The following is an 18,134-nucleotide window of genomic DNA, read 5'->3' on the forward strand; positions in this document are numbered from 1 at the left end:
GGTTTAATATTAAATGAAGCACAGGCTCAGGTTCTCTCTCCCCTGTGAGGGGAGAACATTAGAGCCCCAATTACTGCTGGGGATGAGTTATCAGCAAGGCAGGCCACACAAAACACATATAAACACACACACACACAAGACAACGGAGGATCTCTGCACTGTTTCCACTCATCTCTGACTGACAAAGGTAATATCTTAATGGGACCTACTCTACTTCTCTTCAAGCACCATTTCGCACGGACAAAGGTGAAAAGTGGGAGGTGTAGCTGGCATTTCTAACGACTGCACGTGAGGCCTAAAATACGATTGGGTCATTTTAAAGGCAGCTGAGCTACAGCGCTGTAGAGGGAGATGAATACGTTTGGGTAAATGATGCTTTAACACTCCTGGTTAGTCCAGGCCGGAGCTGCTGCACAACTGCTGAGTCATGACTCAAAAGTGAGATGCTTTGAAGGTTTGAAGTCCATCAATAATTGAAATATATATGTATACATTACCACATATCACTTAAACATTACGTTTAAACATGTATCTTTCCTGTTGGTAACACTCTGTTTCTTCATGAACCTATCCAGAATGACTTAACTACTGTGGAAGAAAAAAAACACATGGAAACTTACTACTCGGGTTTAATGGCGACTGTGATGTTCTTTATGTGACCGAATGGTCTTTGAACAGTATTATTCTTAGAGTCTTTATACAAAAGGATTCTACGTTCCATGACAGTGTGACCTTGTTGAAAGTCATCTAACCGAATGCGATGAAGTGTTTTGGCCCTCGGGACAGCATTTTCTTTAAACCGCTCCGTGCTCTGGTTAACCGGTCCTGGGCTCAAGTCTACTTAGGCACAACACGGTGTATGGCGGGGGCCTTTCAGCCAATTAATGACCCAGTTCAAGGCGCATGTGTAATAAAGCAGCCGCAGCATCTAATCCTGCAAACTCTCTTTCAAAGTGAGTTGTTCTCAGGCAGGTCAAGATGTTTTTACTCTCAAACTACACATCAAAAGCAACATTTAATTTAAAAAAAAATACAGTCAGCTGTGGCTGTAAGGGAGCAAAATAATGCCTTCAAACACAGAACTTAGCATCTATACTGCTATTACCCACAAACAGGGGGGGTCCAAATGAACCCCACCATTTCCTGAAAAACATTTGGGGGATTTATTTGACTCAGCTGAATATGAAAGTTCAGTCGATGCCTTTCAATTGAACTTCTATTATTATCATTCATATTTTCATCTAATCTGGTCTAAATCCGTGGGCTCAGGGCTTACTATGACATCTGGGACAAAATTGTGGGATACTTCAGAGAGATAACAGAAGATTCTTTAGTCACATGTTGGGAGCGCATTCTTGGCCTTGAAAGAGTTTTATTTTCACTTTTGCAAAAAGGTAAGCTAACTAAGCTAACTGCAGCGCATGTCACCATCATTATGTTGTTCATCGCACATCTCATGCAACACTCACTTCTTCAATTGGGAAAAAATATTTTGATGAAATGAATATGATCATGTGCCAAATATATTTAAATGAAAGACATTTAAAAAAAAGATTAAAAAAAAGATGTACTTTTGATGTATAATATATTACTTAGATATTGAGCACTTCCTGGCCAGGAAAGCAAATGCAAGTAGGATAAAAAAAAAAAAATGATTCCACTGGTTATTAAACTAATTTACACAACATCTTCTATTCATTTTCAAGAAATTCAAAAGGGGTAAAATTAAATATGGGGTCAAATTTAAATGGTTTCTACCAGTGAAACAATACCATTTATTCAATCAAATCTAATGTGTGACATGTTCCACAATCCAAATTCTGCAGCATGTTGTTTTCCAGTCATCACACCGTGCTAAAACACTCCAACTTCAACGTTACCACTAACACAGGAGAGGAGAGCGTGCCTACATGGCAGTTAATATCACCATGGAAGCAGTGTATCAACTGCAGGTCAGTGTGGTTTCTGGCAGGTCCGGTTAGTAACATCAAGAAGAAAGTTCCATGATTTATGGATGTGGTTGCTGTTTTGTTGACTGTGAGGAAGAGCGAAATAGGCCGAGCTCGCCCGTGCCAAAGGTACGGTTGAACAGATCACACTGACCTGCTTCTGTTGGGCCATCTTAAAACAACCGGCAGACAGCCAGCAGGCCTTTCCTTGTGTTACTGGGAACCAGAACCTAATGCTGGAAGGACCAGCCCCAGATGTAATTAACGAGAGAAGGGCTGGAGCGAATGGAGAGACACCACACAGACCTACTGATTCAGCACCTGCAATCTGTGTTGTAAGCAGTACACACAGCGCACACACAGGTACTCACACGAGAAAGTGGTAGAGGAAGCATCTCACTCCAGCAGGTCTCTCCAGGAAGTTGTACACATCCCCTTGCATGCTAGTCTTGATGAAAGGTTTCTGGAAATCCTTTTGATGATGACGCATCCAGCTCGAACGAGGCAGAGGCAGAGGGCCAGAAGTGATGGGCTGGCTGTTTATGGACTGAAACGCCGGGACCTGTGTGTCCGCCGGCGGATAGCAGGGAATACCTGATCCATTATTCACCTCTGTGGGGTCCAGTTCCAGTGAAACAGGAGAGTCGCATATCCTGTCAGGTGCAGGGGCCTGGAGGGTACAACTAGTAGTTGTAGCGCCGGTGGAGGCCGCGGGGTCAGCGTCCATCCCCCGGTCCACGCTGAGGTTGAGGCTCGTGCCGGCATACCCGTTGGGTCTGCAACTTATGAAGGAGCTCCCCATCCGGCTGCCGTAGTCGCGTTGCACGTGGCACGTCATGTGGAAGGACTGTGCGCGTCTTTCCACCATGGTCCGGTTCAGAGACGGGCCGGGGAGGTCGCCGAGAGTCGAAAAGGGACGAGTCCAGTAGGATGAGACGCCTAGCTAGTCATGGCTAGCTGCCCGCTGCGGACAGGAGCTCTCTCTGCTGCACTGCATACGTGGCCATACCTGCAGTGAAAGAGGTGACATGTGTCATGGAGATAGTATGACAGAAAGTAAGCCTCGCCCTCCATGGCGAGGGCCCTGGTCATTTGGTCATGAAAAATGCAAGACATGGAAGTTTGATTGACGCTCCGTTTCCTAAACTGATATTACTATTTTACACAAATAGCATTATCTTTTACCCGGGTCAAAGATTGTTAACACACTAGCACACTATTTCCGAATATTTTAACGTTCTTCAACCTGTTAAAGCTACTATACAAACACAGAACACGGAGAAGACATAATGCTGTTACTCCAAATTATCATCAGATTAGAGTTTGTTTGATGCTTGAGGCGGTTTCCCTCAGCATGTTACATGACGACTGAACTGTCGTCATATGAGCCACATCAGAGACGACCTGTTGTGATTAGAGCTTTTCATTGTGTAACGGCCCAGCGTAACGGAGGCCATCTGCGTGTAAGAAATCATAGCCTTATTTCTCCAAAATGTTTGACTTTTTTAACCTGTGAGGTATAATCATACACATTAACGTGGCAGAGACAGGTCAGCGCACGAGTCCATTTCCTCTGTGAGGATTTACTACTGTAAAACCTGTTGCGTTGTCCCAGACGGATGTCAAGACCGGAAGCGTTTCCCATCTGGTAAGGTAAAACAAGTGTACGACAAGCACTCTGCCAACATTTACAAAACTAAAACAATAATCCAGCTTGACCAGACTACAACAAATTGGAACAGTTACACGCAACATGTCACATCGCAGAGCAACGTACAGTTAAAGTTATGTCCACGTGAATGTTTGTTTTGCAGCTTTTCTCTCGTATTTCTCTCAATTTTCCTCGCAATCGTTGCAGTCAGCTCAAAGTTAACTCCACCCACATTATTTAAGAATACCAATGAAAGTGGATAGGGACAATAAACACTGCATAATCCACTACTTGACTTTGGACATGTATGCAAGCTCATTATTAGCCAAAACACTACTTAAATATACATCAACAACAACAGGAGATGTCCAGAAGATACAAAAAAAACATGTGCGCAAAGGGTGCTGCATATCAGGAACACATCCTAAGTAATATACACTCCTTATCTCTGTGAATGTAACTAAGTCCGGACAGTGTGTCAACTTGACAAGAACACTTTCCATCAAGTCAAAGCAATTTGGCCCCTTCCCGGCATATGTAACACTAATTAGGGTATCAAAGGGTAAGTAGGTGGTTCGGTGTCTTCTCTGGAGAGACACTGACACCAGGTCGCGTGATAGATGGCCGGATGCTGCCTAAAAGGTTTCGGAAAAAGAAAATAGGAAAAAAAAAAAAAAAAAAGCATCATGAGACAAGTGAGGAGGGCCAATTGGAGGCAGCCACCACCGACCATGTCTGTCCTCGGCCATGGATGAGCTGATGACAGGAGCCACATGTGCTGCTGTCTCCCTGTAGATAGAGTTTCTGACTTTAAAGCTGCACAGCAGTGAGACACACAATGGACCGTCAGACACGCACAGGCGGCTGTGGGACTCTACAGTTACAAGAGTATTGTTTGACTTTCCGTTAAACTGAACCGACCCCGTCATGGTGACAGCTAAAGCAAAATGCAATGACAGCACGTGAAATAGGAAACATTTCGCTTTGGCGCCTTAAAAACTCTGCTTCCTTCCCCGCCTTCCCTCTTTCACCTGTTTTAACTATACCCTCCCGAAAGCAGTAGGAGAAAGAGCAGCCTGCGGTCTGTTAAATGATGCTGCATAATCAAGAACATGTTATGTCAATATTTGCAGCAATAATGTTACACGCTGGTGTTCGTATCTGAGCCCTTTTAGGAATTAGGATGAACAAGTAAAACGACGATGTCAGACGAGCTCGTCACATCTTACCTTTGACTCCAGAAAACACACCTCGAGTCGTAATCGGTGATAAATAATGAGAAAATAGCCCAGAAGCCAGGCAACAAGTTCGCATTTATTGTTTTTGTTTTTTTAACAAATAAAATACAATCGTAAACACCCCCCGAAATGTAACAAGTTATAAATCGTCTTCGGCGCAAAAAAAAAATAAAACACTAACATCGAAAGTACACTGAAAGAACAAGTCTTTTATCGGCTGCTGCATGCAGGACTCGTCTCTTTGAAGTGCATCGCAGCCTGAGCCTGCACAGGCGCTGCGTTCAAGGGTAAGGGGAAAGTTGGTAATCGCAAAACCAGCGACCAACAAAGTCAACCTTTTATTACTACCCAGTAGTCAACTGTTTATAGAATATGAATTTAAAAATAATACATTGTTATCATTACATTATTATTCATGCTAATGAATAGTGTAGCAGCTAACATTGAATTCTAAATCAAATATATGTATATATTATTTTATCAAATTATTCTTGGAGAATTATGCCTTCAAATTGCTTGTGCTGTTCATTCAAAAGTTCAAAAGCCAAATGGATTTACAATATTATAAAACAAAACAACAGCACAAAATCTTCATATTTGAGAAGCCTAGAGTAGCATATATTTGTAATGTGTGCATGTTGTATGGATTCAATGCTCTCTCTTATGGAGTTTTCTTCAACACAAAAAGGTTGTTTCAGCTCACCAAATACATTATGGCAAATGTTTGTGGGCCAAATTAATTACTGCCATATGTCACTTATTATGGTCATTTATGTAGTCATACAGGGACCCCATGAAAGCCCCAGATGTATATTTAGTTTAGTTAGTTGCACATAGTACAGCAAAAGTGTAATAAGAGTAATTGCAAATATGTGTTTTTGAAATTGTCAGTACAATATTAAACAAGTATGATTATGTAATATTGTAGCACTGTCTTTTAGATGGGCCATGTATCAAAATCTATCAAACGCCATGAAATATACATGTTTTTTTTTTTTACCAGAACAGCTAAAAACACATGCTACAGTTGACTTAAAAGTAGGACTAAGTGAGGTGAACAAAACAAATTACTATATTCTCATCTAAAGCAAACTCGTTTTCTACAAGCTGGACGACTACAAAACCAAAAAGTTAAAACTTCTAGAAACTTACTTCACTTGAAAGATCCATTTTTGCTAGATCCAGTTAATGCCTCGCATTTCTAACTATAAATTTGTACGCACGTTGTCCATCCCATGCCATGCCACTTCCTCAAATGTAAGTGAACTCTTGAGGTGCATACCCACTCGCGGTTTACATCACACCTTTTAAGTATGTCTAACCTGATTTCAACCGGAAACAATAACTTGTGTTATGCCTCACTCTCATGTTTGCGTGGCCGTGATTTCACATCATGAATATGTTTTACATAGTGTGTCACTTTTGTCGCTTGCCACCTCGGATTTGTGATTTTACTTTGCATTTGAACGCACCACATGTGCCAAAACAGCAGCAGCTGCGGAGCGACAGCCACCGGTCGGTCACACGTGCATGGTCGCGCGCTGAGAGATAATCCACTAAAATAAACAATGGAGAAATATTGTTGCATTTAATTCCGCACATGATGATGTTCTGTGCCTTTTTGATGTTAAAGTATTAAACCCCGGATGAAGTCCCATCGTACATCACGAGCTGTTCTTCCACGCCCGTGTAAACCGGTAGGGGGCACTAAATACTCACTCTGCTCACAAGTCAAACGCAATTCGCATAGTTTATCCCTCGCTGGTTTCCGTAGTCATTGGGAAAACATGGCTTCACACACACGCAAGGCATTTCTGTCCCTAGGTCGAATAAATGCTTCTGGTCTTGGTCTGCAGAGGCCAGCAAGCAGAGTCACATACGCGACGGATTTGTCTGTAAATGCTTCTGCTGGAAAGAAAGGTGAGTTTCTGTGGAGCTGCGGACATAGCTCACATTTATTCGTGCTTCATGCTAGCACAACAGCTTGAATTGCAGTCACCAAGGCCATGTCGAGGGACCTCCTGTCTCCTGTCCTTCAACAGTAATGTGCTTTTCTACTCAGAGTGTCGAAACTCGACTGTTGAGTCGCTGTGTAACTCATTTCTTTTAAAACTGGGGTTCTTGTGGAGGTCCATGTGTCTCTTTTATTGGTTCAGTGTCACTTGCAAGATGACATGTGCTGTCTTCCCATCTTAGTCTACTAACAGTAGAGTCAGAATAGAAAAAAAGCTAAATAAGTGCAATGACAGATGAGGGATAGCTAACTAGATAATATAGCAATTTACAGGTAATCTGCTGATGAGTGTTCCTTTTTAATCAAGCATCACAATTTCTTGAAGCCCAAGATATCAGGGAACTGCTTGTTTTGCCTGAATCCACAAAACTAAATCAATAAAAGGCAGCAAATGTTCACAATTATTTATTATCTAAAAAGTTGCCTGTCATTTTTCTGTTCATTGATAAATATGGCAAATTAACTAATTTTCAGCTGTTATTTATGCTACACAGTTCAACAAAAAACATGATAATACATATAACTGATTTTCACTATATATCATGCAGCACACATTGTGAATTAGCTTTATCGCGTACACCAAACATCAAGAAGGTCAGGGTTAGAAGTGTGTGTTAAAGAAGTGTGTGTGTGTGTGTGTGTGTGGCTGAACTTGCAACCTTGTGAATTTAAGGCCTTCCCGAACGCGGCGGTCGAGGATTCGTAAGAAGACCCAGGAGACCTGTGAGTGTGCTGCTTTTCTGTCTAATGTTGCATAGATCAGGATGCACATATTTCAAATGAGACAATATGTTCAATAATACATGTTATGACATTGCCACTCAACAAAAATCTTCCCTTTGTCATCCATTTTCTTTCTGCAGGAAGGGGAGCCCAGGACAGAAAAGATGCCGGTGGATCAGGACTGGACTGCGGTTTATCCGGTAGCAACCTCCTTCAGGCCGAACGCCGTCCCGCTGCCTGTGAGGATGGGCTTCCCTGTGAAAGGAGGCATTCCTCCAGAGAAGAAGGGCAACTTGGAGCTGATTAAGGTCAGACCATATTGCTTACATGGACCCACTGCGGACATTTGTGTTCGTAGTTTTAGGAGTTGGGCACTGAATTGAGCTGAGGGCTGTTCCTACATGTTTCACAGGATTTAAATCCACCTGCAGACTAATTTTGACCACATACAGTGGTCTGTATACATCGAATCTCTATAGTTCACCAGTCTCCTCCTAATATTCTTTACGAGGAGTTAATTGTTGCCAGATCTTCTTGCATTACCGATGGAGCAGTTTTCGCTCTGCTCTGCCTCTGTGCCCGGATTACTGAGCTGCTGTGTCCAGACACCAGCTGCTCCATCTGGACTCGAGCCACTTGCAGATCCACTACTTTCACCAGCCCCAGCTGGAACTCGGCCGCGCAGCCTTAACGATATTGATTTCACTATTTAGCTCAGCCACGAGAGGTTAAACCGCTGGGCATCCCTTTGTCTTGTTTCATATTTAATTATTTATATTTTTCCTTTTTTGTACACTCAAAGATGTTGTCACTTTGTCCGAATGCAGGCCAGAAGTTTTAGATAATGAAAAATGTTTTTAATGTCAATATAGAATATACTATAGAATTCTATTTGTTAAATCATTAACATGCCCCCAACCAGTGTATACTGAAATACAGCTTAAAATGTTTCCAGATAGTCATGAAAAAGGTTACGTGACAGTTTTGCTTTACACTATACTGCGATGTACATATTTAGACTGCAGGACATTTTCATATTCTTGTTGCGTAAACAGTTGCTTTTTTACATTCACATAATCTCTCTCTCCTAATCCCTTTCAGATACCAAATTTTCTGCATTTGACACCGGCGGCCATCAAGAAACACTGCGAAGCTCTGAAACGTAATTTGTGTTTTTCATTTTTTTCATTTTTTTTAATACTTGTGAAGAGAAGAGAGGCTATTTCTTCGATGCGGTTTATTTTCTGTCTGTAAAATGCCTTTCCCTGCTTCCAGCCTTCTGCACCGAGTGGCCCTCTGCCTTGGACACTGACGCCAGATGTGACGAGCAGTTCCCCATCAAAGTAGCAAGCACAGACTACGTGTCTGCCGGCACGTCTGTCCGAAACCCTTCAGCCCGTGTTGTTCATCTCCAAGTGAGTTTGCCCCCGCTCTTCCCACGCTTTAGTCTCCGAACAGTTTCTCTAAAAAGGTGTTGACAGTTTTTGACCTGATGAACGGCTTCAACTGGGACGTATAGAAAGACGTGTGGTGGGAAACCTGATCCGGAATGAGATTAGAGATTTACAGGGATGCATAATCACCAGCTGCCGTCATGTTCCTGTGACTTATCTAGAGACGTTCTTTGTCCAGTGACCTCAAACCTAAGAAGTTATGCCATCGAGTCAACAGAGATTACAGACCCTATAGAATCATTTCATACGTGCTGAAGCTCTGTTGTTGTTCTTGATCCTTTTAAAGTTCTTTGGAAATGTGTTTTTCACAATTTATTACATTCATAAAAAATAGTAACAAAACATCTCATCATTGACATACTGTATTTGTTGGGACATTTTGATATTCCTCTTAATCTCTACCCCTCCCACGACCCCCTTACCACTAATCCAGCCATGTGAAATCCTCCCTACAGACTGGAACCATACATGTAAACAAAGTAACAACAACCCATGAAAAAGAAGATGCACTACATTATCAAATGCAATATTAAATTGGTTTAACAGATAAAGCAAATGCTAATTCTATTCAGAGATTTTCCATACGGGTCATACAAACACAACAGATCCTTTGCATGGCGTAGCTAACATTTCAACAATCGCATTACTTCCGCGTGAAGGTGTCGGCCTCGTTGTTTTACAGTTGCACAGCTTGATGGAATTGAGCAATACCGTTTGCTTGGTGTCTGAAACGTCTGCTCATCTGGCTTCACCATGTCAAAGAAAGCTGTCGAAAGCTTGTTGCATTTTATTCTGAACGGCTTGAGTTGTTCCCCACATGTTAACAATAACACTGGTCTGCCAACATCTTCCCTTAGACGAGGCCACACGCTGACACAAAATAACCACACGGGCTTCTTCGCTCTAGAAACGCACAAAATGAAATCCTGCTTTCTAAACTGCCTTTCAGAAATCTGTAATTTTTATTCCAGGTGAAAGTCATTTTTACCATTAATCACCAGCCATCTGCTCCACTGACACTTTGCCTTAGATTACATCAGGACGGTGGGAATTATTCAGACATTAATCCAGGTGGATTAGGCAGAAAAATAGATTAGAGGGCAAATCTCACACAGTTTCAGTTCAACAAAAATGCATTTAATCTGTTTGAATGACGAATGTCAGTAGTAGGGTTGCCTTTTAGTCATTTGGTCGTTAATTTAGACGTAAGTGGGGGTGGGGGGGGCTAGGGGCAGGGGCGGGAGCTGCGGGGGTAGAAAATCCTGGAAACAAAATCTGTGGCAAAGTTTGATCCAGAACAGACGCGAGGTTCCAGACTAAACCAATTCAACCACCAGCCGAGGTTTACTGTGTGTTGCCTATACATTTCTTTCTGTTGCAGTGGACAAATTGCATAAGTCAAATCTCATGAAAAACAGAGTATTAAAGAAGTAATCTGTTTTTTTCCACCCATCCATTGTGCTCAGGGGCTTAGAGGTTTCGCTGAGTGCCGGCACGTATACAGTCGTTTTATCAATAAAACGTGTCTTATATTAATCAGTCAAGGCTTTGTATGGAAAAAAAACCCATTGTTTCTATTTTGGGTTGTGGTTTTATTGTATCTGAAGAGAGATCCAGTACATAATGAAATCCCATCTGCTCTTATCGCTTCTCTGAGTATTTCTTTTTACATTGCAAAGCTTCATGTGGAAAAACAAGAACCTGAACTATGTCTCTTCTGGTAATCTCATCATGTCGTTGCCATCGCAGGTGAAGCTGTCCAGTTTGAATCTGGATGACCACGCAAGCAAGAAAATGCTTAAACTTGTCGGGGATAGATACTGCAAAGACACTGATATACTCACCATCAAAGCTGACAGGTAAGCGGTCCTTCCTTAGGCTTCAATATGCCGAATAATTCAGTGAGAAGAAATAAACAAATGCACTAAATCTCTTCACCTTTAACTTGTTCTTGCCTCCCTCTCCCAGCTGCCCATTAAGGCAGCAGAATCAGGACTATGCCATGTACCTGCTGACTGTCCTGTACCACGAGTCTTGGGTAAGTTTTTTTATTTTTTTTCTCTCTCTATTTTGCTGAACCCATTTCTCTCTTGAGTGAAGATGAGCAGACAGATACATCAGTGACAGGACGGGGGAAATGGAGTATTCACAAAATACCTATTTAGTTTAGTCTATTTGAGCCGTGCCATTTAAAGTCCCGACTTCGTCCGAAAACCTCACTGCTAACAAACTCTACCAGGGTTTAAAGGTGACACCTGGACCTTTTCTCTGACCCCTCTTGTCTCCGGACTCCTGTCTTTCCCCTCAGTCTCCCTTTTTATTGACTGACCTTTTATCCTATTTCAGCAAAGCTCGTTGTTCTCTTTACTTGTACTGAAGGTTCTTGTCGGTGTGTTCACCCTTTTTGAGAGGTTTGTTTGAGATCAGATGAATGATACCCGATCTCATTGGCAGCATGCAGATATATATTTTAAGTATCACGGCGTCTGCATTATTTGCAGGACCCTCTGTTGATGTATTCTGAGTCGATACCAGGACGATTTGAGTCGATGCACCGACCCAATATTACGTTTTGATATAATTTATCAGTTAACCTACGCAACACACGCATCAGAACAACACGTGTCTCTCGCCGCCCGACCTGTCCATCCTGCTCGATCGTTACTGAGCAGGTGTAACGCAACAGAGATGAGAAAGAAGCAAGATGGCTCACCCCTTAGATACTTAAAAAAGTAAAGTAAAATAATCATGTTTTGAATAACTGGCATAGTGAGCAGGAAGACTACTTTTGTGTCGAGAGGTTTCATTCTTTTTCTTTTATATACATGTACATATATATTCATGACTAAATTTGCATAGTTTTTATTAAGCTTATAGCCTTTGCTTTGTAGTTTTGTGTCCGTTTTTTTTGGGTGACATTTACACCCAGCCGGCGACATGGCTCGGTAGCTTTTACCAGGGGACTTCATGTCCACCTTGCTCTGCCATCTGAGATGCTCAGCCCATTAGGGAGGTATCAGACTTAAATGGGCAGAAGGATGGCAAACGGCGCCATTGTCCAGTTGACATTTCTCCACAGATTGTTGGATAACAGACTGCCCGATCAGGTGTTGACCCCAATGCTGTTTATTCACATTAAGCTAGCCACGCCACATCAGAGAAGTCTGCCACCGGGGTCATTAGCCCAGGCTCTGTTCGCATGGATTTACAGCCAGCCATGGAAAAAAAGAAAATGACTCTCCTTTTGTGCGACCTTTTGCCATTAGGAGCTTTTCATGGCTCAGCCACGGGAGAAAAAAAACAATCAGAAATCTCTCAGTTGGAGAAGGTGTTCAAGCCAGTGCGCAGAACACTGTCCGCTGCCCTTTTGGACACACAATGGAAGGCACAGTGCTTGTCCAGCAGGCTTGTGGAAGCTGTGAGAGTGGCGTAGCGATCAGGTTGTAACACAAGCCCTCAAAGAGGCCGATTGTTAGCAGCCACTGAGGTGATTTCTATCTCCGCACTCGGGGAGACGGACCCCCCTCGCTAATTTCTGTTTGTGCTAATCCAGAACAGCGCCGGGGCTGACTGCTCAAAGCTGCCTCTGACATGGAGGGATTTTACCACCAGAGGCACTCCGTCTGCGTGTGTGCCTTCATGTCCGACACCTGTCCTTTCACCAAACTGAAAACATACACGTCATTTTTGCAGGTGGCCGTTTGTCGTTTGGCAAGTTGTCAGTTATTCTGTCTATTGACCAAACTACTTAGTGATGGATGCAAGGACAGACATGGTGTGTAACACGCTGTGTTCATTTGCTTTCTGTGTTGAACCCACAACCTTATCAGGGAGAAGGTTGGGTTGTTTCCGGTCACAAACTGTCAGTGCTATAGACTTTGATTTAGTATGACTAAACTTAATAAATCAAATGTGTGGAAGCCCATTTCCGCCACACAAAAAAAATAAAATAAATTTGGACCAAAAAAAAGGGTCCTAATATTTATTTATTTTTATTTTTTTGGGTCCTAATTTTTTATTTTTTATTTATTGTCCTATTTTTTATTTTGTCCTAATATTTATTTTTCTTTTTTTTTTTTTTTGGTCCTAATTTTTTTTTTTTTGGGTCCTAATTTTTTTTTTTTGGTCCTAATTTTTTTTGTTGTGTTTGTGGCGGAAATAGACTTCCATACAAATGCCATAGCCTCAAGTCTTTTTTTTTTTTTTTTTTTAAATCTACCGGTACTACTTCAAAAGGAAGCTGCTGATCTGTTCCCGAGTAGCTAGTGCTCCTCACTCCCGAGGGCCTGGACTTGTTCCAGACGGGACGTTATGCGGATCAGATATGTATAGCGGTAATGATGGTCATTAACCTCAAAACACCTGGAGAGCTGCAGCTCTGAGGGCTCGGTCGCTGCCCTGCTTTAAAACCGCTGCACAATGGGGCACTTTGTTCTCGAGGGAATGCGGTGACGGCCAGACGGGCAGCGGAGGGAGCACTACACAGGAAGAAATACTATCTCTGTGAGAGGAGCATCAAAGAAGGGGTGACCATTTTAGGGGGGGTTTCTGTTGTCATAATATGTTCCGAACTAGAGCCAGATCCATAATCTTCTTGTTACATTGTCTTTCTACCCTGCAGAACAAAACAGACAATCATACACGCATACAGTTCAAATTATTATTATTCATGCTACCGGCAGCATAGTTTTTCAACAGTTGTGTTTTCCGTTTTGTGCTCAGAAAACAGAGGCCTGGGAGGCCGAGAAGAGCGTGGCCGACATGGAGGAGTACAGCTGGGAGGACAGCCCGTCCCAGAGGAACATCTTGGAGACGCTCGTACGCATGAAGGCGGCCGGGGAAGGAGAAGCCGAGGAAGTGCGAGAGCAGCTGCTCGGCAGAAAAGAGGTGCAGGAGTATAAGGACTCTGTCACGAGGTTGAAGAATGAAGGAGAGAGCGAGAGCACCATGCTGCAGTACAAAGAGGCCGTCAAGAAAGTGCTCAATCTGTAATACAGATTAATGTACAAATGTATTTATACAAATATTGAAACGAAGAGCAGTAGGGTCTAGAAAATCATTGAATATTGGTGGCATTGTGTATCATTTTTTGACTCAATCTGCGTACCAGTTCCGGATTACTTTAGGTAATTACTATTCCATTATACGTAAAATTACAACCTCAAGGGTTGTAAGATGCTGTCTTTTAATACAAAAAAATAAAAGCCTAATGTATGCTGTAGTCAAGTGTCCGGTCTTTGATGTGGGAAAGTTTGTGTGCGTGATGGGGGAAGCTTTTATGTAATGAAAGCTCCATTCACTCAGTTTCCGAGCCCAAACTCTCATCCCGTTCTCGTCGCTGTCAGGTCGAGTGGCGGCCTCCGGTGAAAGGATGCTTTCAGCAGCAGGTTGTTGAAAGGTACCTGACTCTTCTGAAGGAGCTTTGGTCCGTGGTCCGTGCACCTTTTTTTAGGGCGGAAGAAACCCGATGCACCGAGGAGATGTGCTCGGACTAAAGGAGGGTTAAACGCTGAAGGTCACAAGGCAGAAAGTAGTCCGTCATGGCACAGTTCAATTGCAGCAGTCATTTTGCTCCTATAGAAGTGGCCATTAAGTCCCACTTAAGACCAGCATGGACAACTGGCCAAAGTCCTTGAGGTTTGGAATCAACATCAGCTTAAACTCAATGAAGTACATCAAAAAATGTAACCCCAGCCAAACGGACATCATATCGTCTTTCTTGAGGCAAACTGCTGCGGTCAAATGCATTGACTGAGTTTGGCTCTTCTGCCAAAAGTCATCGCATCACGATAGAAAACGTAAATCATTGCTACTACGTGTTAAAACCATCAAAAAAACATTACACCTGCCTGTTCAGTGGGGACGCTACCGGGTAAAAGATTCAACGAATACAAATCCCAATTCCACTTCCCCAGTTGATTACTGACATGAAGACATATGTTTTAATATGCAAATTAGGCAGTGGCTTATTACAGATGTGCTCATTTGCATAAAGCAATAAAAAGGCCAATTAAGTCTTGTAAAAAAATGTAAAGACACTACAAATAGGCTATAAAAATAAGTGGACTTTTTTGGAAATTTGACATCTAAACATACATATGAGACATTATATAATGCTAACTTTTGGTGAGTTAGGTGAAATCCACGAGTCGGAAAGAAGAAGCCTTAATATCAAAAACAGTTTTTGCCTGTAGTGTAATGACCTTAAATATACAGAATTGTCACTCCAATGCATCCGTTGATATTTTCAGCCCTATATGCGTGGAATAAAGCAACATAAAGCGACGTCCCTGCTATTGAATAAACCAATATGTGAACATTATTTTACAAAAATATAACAGTCATTTAAACGTCTCTTCACCCTGGATTCCCTCATGAAAACATTGCTGTAAACAAAAGCGAAAAGTCATTTCCATCTTCTTTTCTGTCCCGCCGCAGACTTTCAGGAGTTTTCTCTGACTAGCACGTATTTAATCAGACGCATGGAGCCCTTCTTCCCTCTCCACGATGTTCGGTAGCGTCCCATCCTCTTCCTCTGACCCCTCCAGCTCACGACCAGCAGAACGGAGCAGCAGCAGCTCAGCAGCACGGTGACAGAGATGGCCACCGCGACCAGCAAGGTGTGAGCGGCTACGTGCCAGCCAGCTCCCAGACCCTGGAGCTCGTCCTCTCCGCTGACCCCTTGGCCTTCATCACTGCCTGCAGTGTGGTTCCTCCCCAAGCTGCCCGTGGTGCCATCGGGGTACCGCTCACTGCCCTCTACACTGGACACAAGAGCGGTGGAAGTTGGAGGGCTGGTGGCCAGCTGAGAGGAGGAGGAGGAGGAGGACGAGGAGGTGGTGGTGGTGTGATGGGTCAGGGAAGTGGAAGGCTCTGCAGGTGAGGTGGAAGAGGCAGAGCTGAAGGTGGCTGCTGTGCCGGATGATGGAGGCGTAGTAAAGCTGGGCGCAAGGGAGGTGGTGGAGGTGGTGGAGGTGGGTGTTTGTGCGTGGTTCCCGGAAGCGAGGACAGTCTCTCGAGTGGAAGATAAGAGAGCTGTCGTGGTGGGGAGGGTTGAAGGCTGTCTGGTGGCCTGCTGCGTGATGGAGGCCGTGATGGAGGCCGTGGTAGAGGCCGTGGCGGAGGCTGTGGTGAAGGCCGTGATGGAGGCCGTGGTGGAGGTCGTGATGGAGGCCGTGGTGGAGGTCATGATGGAGGCCGTGGTGGAGGTCGTGATGGAGGCCGTGGTGGCGGCGGGGAGCACCCTGCTTGCTGTGTTGGGGGGTTTAACTGTAGATGCTGAAGTCAGAGGCGGTGCCGCGGGCGGAGGGGGGTGAATAAACTGGCGTTTGTCCGAGGGCAGCGGCTCTGAGGCGTTGCCTCGGCTGTAGTGGAGGGGCAACACGCGCACATTGGAGGTGAAGTATTTTCCAAACACCAACAGGTCGGGATCCACGCCTACAAAACAAAGACGTCTAGAGTCACGACTCCCCTGCGCTGGTGGGTTTTTTTCACTTATTGTCGACATATAAAAACATATTGGCTTCTAACATTTGAAATCACAAATAATCAGTTACTTCATTGTTTTTTTTTTTACTATAGTAGTAGTCGTATTATAAGGAGGAGGAGGAGGGATTATTTAATTCCTTTTTGAGTGCTGTACAAGTTTATGTTATGTGATTATTAGTACTGATGCTTCTGTACAGAAGTTGTTTGTTGTAGTTCAAGTGGTAATTTTACATGTGTTGTATGGCAAATAATCCAATAAATCTAATGGGAAATGTATAATATAGAAAATGGTAATACACAAAGTAAATTACAGCTACTTCATATACTCATATTGCTTATTACTATAACTCACAGCGCTAGTCTCTTATTTACTCACCCTTTGTGATATTATACAGAACCACGTTGCCTCTGTGGCTGAGGATGCAGCTCTCCAGCGTTGGGCAGTGCAGGTGGAAGCAGTTCTCTTGAGTGGTGTCATAGTGAAATATGGCCAGATTACAGGAAACTGTAAGAAGGAGGGACGAAGTGAAGGCAAATGAACACACACACAAGCAAGAACTCAAGAAGAAAGCCAGGACGAGACATGTTCCTCATCATGTGCGTGACTCACAGTTCCTCGTGAGGCAGCAGGTGCGGCTGCACCTGAGCGCGGTCTCCTCCTGGTAGAACTTGAGGAGCTGCGCTCCTCTCCGCTGAGACTCCTCGATGTCGATGAAAATGCCGGGAAACCGCCGAATCCAGCAGTTCTTGTAATAGGACGTGGGCGAGCATCTGGACTCCGTGTGGCACACCAGACTCAGGACCGTCAGCAGACCCCGTGTGACGTTCATTGCGCGCGGTGCAAATCAGACCAGGTCACGTCACGAAGCCTAGACATGTCTGTGGAGCGGTCTGGTTCGGAGCCGGCAGGTATGAAGTGGTGTGGTTTTACTGGTGCCAGTCTCTCTCTCTCTCTCTCTCTCTCTCTCTCTCTCTCTCTCTCTCTCTCTCTCTCTCTCTCTCTCTCTCTCTCTCTCTCTCTCTCTCTCTCTCTCTCTCTCTCTCTCTCTCTCTCTCTCTCTCTCTCTCTCTCTCTCTCTCTCTCTCTCTCTCTCACCTGGAGGAGGAGGAGGAGGAGGAGGAAGAGGATACCCAGCCGCGTGCGTAATGGACACAATGGCACCAAATATACTTAAACATTTTTTATTAACGAGTCAAATTTAATAGATTTATTCACTTACTAACAAACGGCAGAAACAAATCTGCAAAAAAAAGTGTACTAATACAAGGCAGTCATATTCATAATCAAATGTTGTAATGTCATATAAGGGATGGGACACAATAACAGAAACACCTGACAGGATACACTATAATATATTATATAGCTATTTTACGTCACTGCAAGAAATGTAACGGAACGGTATATTCTTTTGAATTTTAGTCTCACTAAAATATATTTTAAAAGCCTGTTGACCTGCAAACGTGTAAAGGACAATGTTTACCTCAATCATGTGTTTTGCGTCTCCACATTGTTGGTATTTTACACCACGTATCTCTCATTGTAAAGTGCACCTTGTTTTAGCATAAATGAAGCGAAACATTCCAGGAATCTCTTGTTTTTTTCTGTCCGTCTGATTT

General features: G+C 43.4%; 3 protein-coding genes across 3 annotated transcripts in view; 1 reads left to right on the forward strand and 2 right to left on the reverse strand.

Moving 5' to 3' along the window:
- Positions 1-5,055, reverse strand: part of kcnq1.2 (potassium voltage-gated channel, KQT-like subfamily, member 1.2) — a 155,667-nt gene extending 150,612 nt beyond the window's left edge. Inside the window, exons 1-2 of the mRNA XM_068602992.1 lie at positions 4,830-5,055; positions 2,321-2,958 (exon numbers count right to left, since the gene is read on the reverse strand). Of these exons, the coding sequence (XP_068459093.1) occupies positions 2,321-2,817 (497 nt within the window). The 5' untranslated portion in view covers positions 2,818-2,958; positions 4,830-5,055. The remainder of the gene's footprint in view (positions 1-2,320; positions 2,959-4,829) is intronic.
- Positions 5,056-6,624: 1,569 nt separating this feature from the next.
- Positions 6,625-14,227, forward strand: mrps35 (mitochondrial ribosomal protein S35). Its single transcript, XM_068603311.1, has 8 exons — positions 6,625-6,758; positions 7,526-7,575; positions 7,716-7,883; positions 8,677-8,737; positions 8,851-8,990; positions 10,779-10,888; positions 10,998-11,067; positions 13,752-14,227. The coding sequence occupies exons 1-8, from the start codon at positions 6,626-6,628 to the stop codon at positions 14,019-14,021; spliced, it is 1,002 nt and encodes a 333-aa protein (XP_068459412.1). The 5' UTR covers position 6,625; the 3' UTR covers positions 14,022-14,227.
- Positions 14,228-15,471: 1,244 nt separating this feature from the next.
- Positions 15,472-17,347, reverse strand: LOC137804636 (MANSC domain-containing protein 4-like). Its single transcript, XM_068603986.1, has 4 exons — positions 17,128-17,347; positions 16,894-17,022; positions 16,254-16,466; positions 15,472-16,142 (listed from the first exon to the last, which is right to left on the reverse strand). The coding sequence occupies exons 1-4, from the start codon at positions 17,345-17,347 to the stop codon at positions 15,472-15,474; spliced, it is 1,233 nt and encodes a 410-aa protein (XP_068460087.1).
- Positions 17,348-18,134: the final 787 nt, after the last annotated feature.

The sequence above is a fragment of the Clinocottus analis genome, unplaced genomic scaffold (assembly GCF_023055335.1).
Source record: "Clinocottus analis isolate CAN_PGR_092001 unplaced genomic scaffold, fCliAna1.0.p SCAF_6, whole genome shotgun sequence".
In the NCBI taxonomy this organism is placed as follows: Eukaryota; Metazoa; Chordata; class Actinopteri; order Perciformes; family Cottidae; genus Clinocottus; species Clinocottus analis.